Consider the following 9,878-nt stretch of genomic DNA (forward strand, 5'->3'; position numbering starts at 1 on the left):
CCTTACTTAATTTAACGATAATGTTTTTATAAAATGAAAGGTTAATATTCAAGAGAAATTCTTAATAATATGTAACGAAGATATACATTAACCACCCACCATGATATCTGTCAAAGACAATTTATTCAACTTTCAATAATAATAATAATAATAATAATAATAATAATAATAATAATAATAATAATAATAATAATAATAATAATAATAATAATAATAATAATAATAATAATTATTATTATTATTATTATTATTATTATTATTATTATTATTATTATTATTATTATTATTATTATTACCCCATTTTTATTCGTACGTTTTATGAAAAAGCATTCGAAACAAATAGCAAAGCAAATCATATGCTTTTTGTTTTTTACAGAAATTAGTCATATACTAGATTTGTTTTATTTTGAAGAAATAACTATTTAATTTTATTCTATAAAAAAATATTTAATTTATAAGAAAAAGTATAACACCCATTTTTCCTAAAATAAATAAAAAATGATTTTATTTAAAAATAAATAAATTTTTAGAAAAAATAATGAGATTTTTTAATTAAATAAGTAAGTAAAAATATTTTTATTAATTAAAATAATGTTTTTAAGGTAAATAAAATAAATATTATTTTTAGAAAATAAAATAAAAATGTCTTATTTATTCATTTGATAAAGAGTAAAATAGAGTTTATTTTTACAAAATAATAAAATAAAGAAAAATAGAGTAAATAATAGGTTAAGTACTCTAGTTATAAACAGTGATATATTGGGTTAATTTTTACATTTTACTATGTCTCTAGGCTCTCCTTTCTCTCAGATTCGTTTTTTCTTCTTATTTTCCAAAAATTCTCTCTTTTTTCACATATATCCTAACTTGTCCTAGTAAAATTATGATCCCGAACTTATTAACCGTTGGATCGTCATGAAATTTAAACACCACCTTCACAACTCATTTTTGTACATTCTCACAGTTGGAATTTAGGAAATAGTGTCTATATATATATATATGGAGAGAGAGAGAGAGCGAGCTAGAGAGAAATGCCTCTTGCACGGAGATAGTAAAATTGAGACTCAAATCTCTTCTTCTTTCTAATGCTTAGAAATCCTAGCAGAGCAACCTGAAGAAAAGCTTGAAGAATCTTAAAAAATCACTAGAGATGTTGTGATCGCTATTGGACCACACACAAGAGTCCGCTTAAAGGTAAGGGATGGGTTATTCACGGTTGGGGAGTAGTGAGAACATGTATAGGGATCCATAGAGGAACAATTGAGATGAGTTCTGAGGTGTTTCTACAATTTTGATTCCATCTTTACAATTATAAATATGAATTATATATGTTTCACGGACCAATTGATGTCCCGATGCGATATTGCTGTGAAATTAATATGTTCTTGTGTTGAGTGTGAACCCTAAAAATTGAGGCTTTTTCTAATTAGCGTGAATAGATGAGATTAACTAAGGAGATATTTACCATAATTGGGAGTGAGATATTGATTTTGTATCTTTCCCTTTTCTTGCTTTTTTGTTTTTTTTTTTTTTAGTTTGAAGTTAATATTATAATTGAAATTGATCAAAGATTCCTAGTAGATTATGTGGTGTATTCTTAGATAATATATATGAATTCATGTACATTTATTATATATATATATATATATACACACACACATATATGCGTGTGTGTTTTAAAAATATTTGAGATTAACTCATGTTAATAATATCATATTATGCATGTTAGTTTGGAAATATATTTTCAATGGCACCTTTAGTTACTATATAAATATTTACTTATGATAATTTTTTTATATATATTTGAGTTTAGTAGATTTGCTTTCTACTTTTTATATATTTGAATTGTTTAGTCATATGCCTTGTTTTATGTTAGTTACATGTATGTATGTATGGTAAAGTGTTCATATAATTACTTAGAATTGGTGCATTGAAAGCTTACTTGAAATTCATGATCTAGTGTGATGTGCGCTAATTATATATATATATATATATATATATATATATATATATATATATATATATATATATATATATATATATATATATATATATATATATTTGATGTAAATAATATTGTGGTGTTGTTATAGTATGATTCTGAAAATTATTCAAGTGTTGGAGTTTGAGAATATTATGGTTACATTTGATGTACATGTGTATGTTGTAACTTATGAATATTATTATAAATGTTATGTAGATGCATAAATAAACATGAGACGTAATGACATATCGTTTTGGGATTATGAAATTGTGATTGACGTTGAGTATAAGTGGCAAGTTGAACATGTGTTAATATGTGGGATACACGTGAACATGTGATGATGGATTGTGACATTGTAAGATGTTAAATTGTAGACATTGGATATGGTTGTGGATAAGTATGTGATTAATACTTGATGTGAAAATGTTTGTGTTATGAGTTGTGAATTACACAATAATGCGACTGGTGTTTATCTTGAGAAAAATGTTTATGCATGAGATATTAAAAGGAATGCGTAGGGTTTCAAGTTAGGAATCTGAAGTATTAAATTGTAGCACAATGTGTTTAACGTGTTTGAAAACAAGTGTGAGGTCGTGTGTATTGTATAATTCACGAGCAGTGTCTGCGTGCAAAAATTATTTTAGGGGTTGAACCTGAATCAGGAAGGTGATGCCCTAACGGATTTTTCATATTCTAGACCTTGGGGGTAAATACACTCGGTTTGAGTGCTCTTTTAAGTTTATGTTGATCCCATATGGTTGGAGCATTCTCGCAAAATAGAGTGATCTGATTGGTCACCTTATGATTTTACTTAGTGAGAGTGACTTGACATATCCATTGTGTGACGTGTATTGTTATGTACTCCTAAGTGTCCTAGTGTTATTTTTCACTGACATGGTACCACATTGTATATAGACTTGAGTCTTAGTATAATAGTTGTTTAACGCATGTGAATTATTTATTATGAAATTGGTAAGTGTTGTTACGTCTTGAATCGAGTGTGTGATTCATGTGAAATATGATTGGTGATTGAAAAATGAATTTTAAATAATAAAGTAAAGTGATCAAGTTACGTGGATTATATTAAGTTGAGCTATGTTATAAATATTTTTATAATGTATTTTTTTATCTGTATTTTATTTAGAAAAATTATAACTCACTTCTCGTGTGGTGTTTGTGTTTGGATCTTGTAATGATCTTGATCCTTGTGTTCGTGGAAGCAGATAACTAGGTAGATGACTTTAAAGAACCTCCTACCAGAGGACACTAGGACATAATGTTCTGATAGGATGTGACACTGGGACATGAGTTTCTGTTTTAATTGCATAATGTTCCAAACATGCTATTTTACTTTTTTGTTTGCTCTGCTGTTTAACTTGAGTTCTTTTGTAAACTTGAACGGTCTTGTTTTGAGCCGGATATGTTTTTAATAAGTTTTATTTGATAATAGTGAAGTGAATGTGACCCTTTTACTAGACATGGCAATGGGGCGGGGCGGGGACGGGTATTGTGTCCCCAATCCCCGACTCCAACTCCCTAACATGTCCTCACACCCGTAGCGATACCTCACGGGTTAAATTTTATTATCCCATCCCCGTATCCGTTGGGTATCAAATATCTCCGACCTCGTCTCGTACCCGATTCAAATTAGAAGAATAATTTTTTTTGTAAAGAAAATATTAAAAATTTGATTTTAGGAAAAATAAATTGATTGTTAAACATTTATTTTTAACTACTTATATATCAATAAATTTATTATATCACATGTGTCTACAAAAATCGTTAAGAAAAAATGTTAAATTATGCAAAAGTTCTAAAATAAAATTAATTAGTAATAAAAATTTTAGGTCTTTTGATTAAATTATGCAAAAATTCTAAAAATTTTAAATGACGGGACAAGTGCGAGTTCGGACTCGGGGCGAATATAGTAATCTCATATCCGTATCCGACTTTTGGTTATTAAGGAAAACTTGAACCCGAGTCAACTCAGGTATTACTCGTTAAAGTCAGAACGAATTTAGATGGGTAGACAAAGATACATGTTTTCTTACCATGTCTATCATTTTACCTAGGTCAATTTGTTTAAATGATTTGAACAAAATTAATTTAATTAAATTATGAATTTTTATATATTTTTCTTAATTATATGTATATTGGATAAGAGAAGAAAACTTTTAAATATAAATCAATTATTTCCTAAAAGTTAAACATGTTTCAAACAGAAGGAAAAACGTTATGCCCACAATTTACCACTTTACATCACATAATTTACGCAGGGAATTTTGAATTATTATTATGTACGAAATTTTCACGTGGAAGCAACTACGGGTGGACCCAGCTTCGTAGTAAACTCAGCACGAAGTTGCACACCTAAATGAAAATAATTGTTCTACATAGGTTTGGTTTACAACATAAAAATTCTTCACCAAAAAAGAATAGAAAATATCATAAAAATATAAAATAAGCAACGCAATTAGTACCAAAAAAACAAATCATCCAAGTTGCGCTCCTCCAAGTAAGAGATTCTTGCCGAACCCACCAGATTGTAACCTCTGAACCTGATCTGAATTTTGCATAACAAGCTGTGATCATCATTTTATTCCATACCCAAGAAAAGGGAGATTAAAAATTCAATGCCCAATTAAGAAATGTGAGATCTAATAAATTGACAAGATGTTGATAATTAATTAATAGTCTTTCAAAAGGGTGGAAAAGAGAGAAACTTTGATTGATGATCATCAATCTTTTCAAAAATCCAAATCAACCATGAGTGTTAAAAGCTTCCCACAACAAATTCTGGGAAGAAGGGTTACTGAGATTCCTGGCCTGGAGAGCAGCAGTCCTAAGGGTCTTAAGAGTCCAAAGATTGGCCTCAACAAATGTCAAACTCCTATAAGGCAAATTGTGCTTCTTGCAAAGGTCAATCACCAAAGGTGAGATTTTCCTCAATTGTGCCCTTGGGAGCCTAGGGAACAAATGGTGCTCAAGTTGGAATTGCAAGCCGCCAAAGAACCAATCCATCCATGTAGAGCAAGAGATGTCCAATGTGCCACCAGTTTGCTTCTCAAACCAGTCATTGCCATTTGGTGGGCCCTCATACACATCTGCTGCGAAATGGTTCAAACAAAATTGAAGGTGTTGGATGGAGCAAACAGCAAAACTGGCCAAAACAAACATGACCCTTTCTCCCCAATTTGGCAGGGATGAGATCAATAGAGGGAACCAAATCCAAAACACTAGGATCCCCATTATGTTGAAGGCTCTATCTGGCACTTTTCTCCTAGAGAACAACAGCAACAAAGTCTGGAGGTACAAATTGACCCTTGCAAAGCACAAAACTGGGTAGAATGTCCAGTGCTGGTAACTGATGAGAAACCTTGACAAGGAATCAAACACCAATTTCCTTCCATAGAAACATGACTTGATTGAGTTGAAGAAGCGCGTCGACACAGCGAAGACCGGGATGTGCTGGAGATCAGGATCATAGTCAAGGCTGTTGCAGGAGATGTGGTGAGCATTGTGAGTCCACTTCCACCAAGCAATGCTTATCCCAGTCATGCAGTTCCCACAGAGGATTTGTGCCAATTTGTTGTAGCCAGGGCTTGACATGACCTCATAGTGGCCAGAGTCATGACCCACATAGGTGCTTTGCATCCAAAGCAAGCCCAGCAAGAGGGCAGCACCCAGATGAGCCCACACACTATTGCACCCTATGACACCATAAACAACAATTGAAAACATGACAGCAACAGAGGACAGTGTGTAAAGAGTGACATGTTCCTTCTTCTCAAAAAGGCCCACTTTGGCAAACTCAGACACAAGCTTTCTGTAATCTTTTGACACCTCTGAGACCTTGAAATCCCTCAGGTGGTACCCTGTGAAGAAGGGATCAAGATACTTCCATGCTGAGCCTGGATGGTATGCTATGAATGCATCAGTCACATCCTGGCCTGCAAGGTTCAACAAGGGAACCTCTCCACCAGGGTGGTCCTTTGCCCAATCTGAAACATTGTAAACCTTCCCTTGGATTGAAATCCACAAATCCCCTGACTTGTTGTGCTCCTTCAGCTCCTCAGATGAGATGTACTTCTTGTTCTGACCCTCCATGTTGTTTATGAGATCAAGAACACCAAAAAAAATGTGATCTTGATATGTAATTGTGTATATGAATGAATATATATGATCTTGCTAATGCAAGCAAATTCACAAATCAAGGATCGATCCCCCCCTCTTAATGATGTGATGGGGTTGTTTAGAAAGACAACCCCATTTATACAAAGTAGGGATCTGATGCCCCTCCTTCAGCCTCTCCCTATATGTGTATATCTTTGTGTCTATGACTTTTTTTTTTTATGAGAAACTAGTTTTTGAAGATAAGTTTATATAGGAAAGAGACAGTTCAATAGGATAAATAGTACTCTATGGTAGAAAAAAATAAAATCAAAAGTATATATTATCAAATGAACAATATAAAAATCTTTTGCCAATACAGGAGGGACGGGCACTTATGTGTGAGTAAAAGAGCACCACACAAACAAAAGGAAAAGGTTTGGTTTAAGGCTGTCCAAGTCAGAGACCAAACCAACCTGTCCTTATAATTAAGGAACCAGCTATTGAGTGGCTGTAACAAACTTCCTTCTAATTAATAGTAACCGTGCTTATCATATTTTTGGGTAGGGCACGACAGGGTAAGTAACAATAGGTTGCGTTGCAGGGTATTTTGCAACGATAAAGTCCAACCAAAAGATATTTTTGGGAGCGGAATTTGCGATGCCTTTTCTGCCTCCCTTCCACGCTTAGCGGTCGTTGTGGAGGGAGTCATAGTAGCGGTCTTTGCAATTTGATCCTGACATCATAATATTTATATTGCAATTAATTCATGTTGTATACCGTTGGCTCTCCAAAGACTAATTAATCTCTTATGTTCGTCCGGAGAAGAAGAGAGAGAGAGAGAAAAAAAAAAGAATGAGCAGGCAATGAAATTCACTGCTTTTAGATTTTAATTTAATTTAATTTTTTATCTTAATTCACTCTTTTTTTTTTCTTTCTACTCTATAGAAAGGATCTTAAAGTTAAGATACTAAAATTCATTTAAAATACCAATATTTCATACCATATGTTTTTTTTTATGTACATATTTGGATTCAATTCTCAAACATATGCTTAACAAATAATATTATCTTTCATTATGTCACACATGTTAAAGGTTAATCAATTTTTTCAATAAAAATTAATTATTAATAAATTTCGAATATTGAATATTTTGAAACATTGAAATGATGATAAAAAAAAGGTACACTATTGTAAAATCATTATCTTGGGATCAAATGTCCAACCACTATTTCTTTCTGTCATTGTTAATCATTTTTATCGGAATCTCACATCAATGTTAAACGCGGAAAGTTCTCTGAATCAATAAAGTTTCAAAGACGGAGTAAAATTCGGGGAGAACTTAGTCAAACAAAAAAGTTTTGAAGACTAAACTTACAAAAAAAAAAAAAAGTAGAGCAGCAAAGCTAAAATCCAAATTAAATTTGAAGGATTAAATTGAATTACAAAAATATAGAAGATTAAATTAAAATCTAAATTAAATGTAGAGGATTACAATTATAATTTTGCTAACTATAAATTACGACAAATATTTTTTTTTAAAAAACTATATGAAGTTATAAGAAATATACTTTAAGTAAAATAACCTAAATATTGGTTATGCATATCATGTTTTGTTTATGTAACAAATTCGATCGTGTTGAAGTGTTGTCGAACAATAATTAGTCAAAGTAGCAGAAGATTCTTAATGGGGTCGCCTAACGTGTTTAGGATACAATTTGTTGGCAAATAATTTGTCAATTAAAACATATTTAAAAGAGAACTTTACTTGGACAAATACTATTCAGTACTCTACAGGAATCCCCAAAAATACATTTTTATATGATTTAAAATATGCTTTTATATAATTTTTAATAAAACTTTTTTCTTTTAATTTTTTAACCAGTATCATGTTGAATTACCAAAACCTTTCTTAATTTGATATCTTTATCTAAAAGTTAGTGCAGGAGACAAAAGTAGTATGTGTTAATTAGAAATATTATGATTTTTTGTTTAAATTTTGGACAAATTGTTCTAAGTATTAATTTATTATGGGGAATGCTAGTGTCTCACTATTTGACACTCTTTTTTTAATACTCTTTCTATAATTAGTTGAAACTTGTTAAAAATTATCAATTTTGGGAAATCTTACTTAATTATCCTTGACCTTGAATTCCACTCTCCACAATCGATATTGTATCTCATGGTTTCTCACAAGATCAAATCCAACGGCCACAAGTAATCGCGTCCGCCTTCTCCACCTGAAGAAGTGAAAAGAGCAAAGATTAAGGTTGTTGTCAAAGAGGATTCTATTATCGTTGTAGAAAATTGACTCTGATACTCTCTTCCGACGATAGAGGAAATGACAATCGAGAAGGAGAAGACATTGTCAAACTTTGCTTGGAGATTGACGATAAGTGCATGATGACCACCGTACCCAATGATGATTGGGTTTACACCACCTTCCTCTTCAAACTCCTTCATTGTCATGCTAGACCCTCTTCTCTTTCAATTCCAAACCATTTTATGGGTTGATCTTTGAGTTTGCAATAGGTTCACTGAAGATTGTTGTTATGCTTTATTTTAAAATAATAAAAAGTATAATAACAATTTTTAATTGTCATTGGTTATAAATGATATCGTTCAAATTTTTATCTTAACAGAAAGTATTAATGTTAATTTGACGAAAAGAAATTAATTGGGATATTTTAAAAAATTAGAGGACCTAATTGAAGAGTTTATACATTTGAGAATCAAATTTATGTATTTTATATAATTTAAGGATTAAACTAATAATTAAACATAAAAATTATTCAAAATATGAAAAATATCGACTACTAAATATTTATAAGAGTAAACAAAATTTGGTTAGCTGCTAAGAAATAAATCATATATCCTACATGAATATGAATTTGATGTTCACCGGCAATGTAATGACATTTGCAAGTGCTAATTAAATTTCTAAGCATACTCTGTAAGATTCAATTCACTTAAAGTGAAAAAAAAAAACGTCTAATTTAGTTATTTAACGAAACATATTTAATTTGGTCATTAAAAAATCAATAAATACTCATTTAAGTGTAAGATTACATGTATTATTTTTATAATTTTATAATTTATTCGATAACTTTATTTACTTTGCTAATTAAATGATATTTAGTCTTACCAAAGTGACTCGTGTCGTATTGTATATGCTTCCTCTTGAGTTTTGTAGGTCATCGCTTTCACAAGGAGGAACGAAGGAAATTGAGGATCAGATTTTAGTAGCCTAAATAAAATAAAATTCTGTCGGCGACTCGGCGCGGTGGGTGGGTCACTTCATTTTGATTTGACTGTTTCAATCAAATCTTGATTTATGGTCTGTTTGGTTAGACGGAAGAAAAATAAGAAAGAATTTTTTTAAAAAATTAAATTAAAAAGAAAATGAAAGAAAGAAAAAATGTATATTTTTTATCCTTTCTTTTTTTTTCCAATCAAATAGAAGAAAATATTTTGTAAGTCTTTTTTTCTCCTATCGAACGCACCAATTTTTTTTTAAAATATGATTTTTTAATTTATATTAATTTAAAAAGTGGGTTGCAGTCTTATTTAAAAATTATTTTAAAATAGAATCATTGAAAATAAATTCTTGATTAAATGAAAAATATTTTAAAAATAATTTTATTAAACAAGATAAGATTAATTTAAATTAATTATATTTGAAATCAACATAATTTTTATTTATTTATATACGATAACAAAGAACAAGTGTGAGTTTAGAATTTAGATTAGCATTTAAAACCTCCAAATACTCAGAACAAACAAA

General features: G+C 30.5%; 1 protein-coding gene across 1 annotated transcript; it reads right to left on the bottom strand.

Moving 5' to 3' along the window:
- Positions 1 to 4,237: 4,237 nt before the first annotated feature.
- On the bottom strand, positions 4,238 to 6,591 carry SLD1.6 (sphingolipid delta-8 desaturase). Its single transcript, XM_006602238.3, has one exon. The coding sequence runs from the start codon at positions 6,089 to 6,091 to the stop codon at positions 4,745 to 4,747; it is 1,347 nt and encodes a 448-aa protein (XP_006602301.3). The 5' UTR covers positions 6,092 to 6,591; the 3' UTR covers positions 4,238 to 4,744.
- Between the last annotated feature and the right edge of the window lie 3,287 nt (positions 6,592 to 9,878).

This window comes from Glycine max, chromosome 18 (assembly GCF_000004515.6).
Source record: "Glycine max cultivar Williams 82 chromosome 18, Glycine_max_v4.0, whole genome shotgun sequence".
Classification (NCBI taxonomy): Eukaryota; Viridiplantae; Streptophyta; class Magnoliopsida; order Fabales; family Fabaceae; genus Glycine; species Glycine max.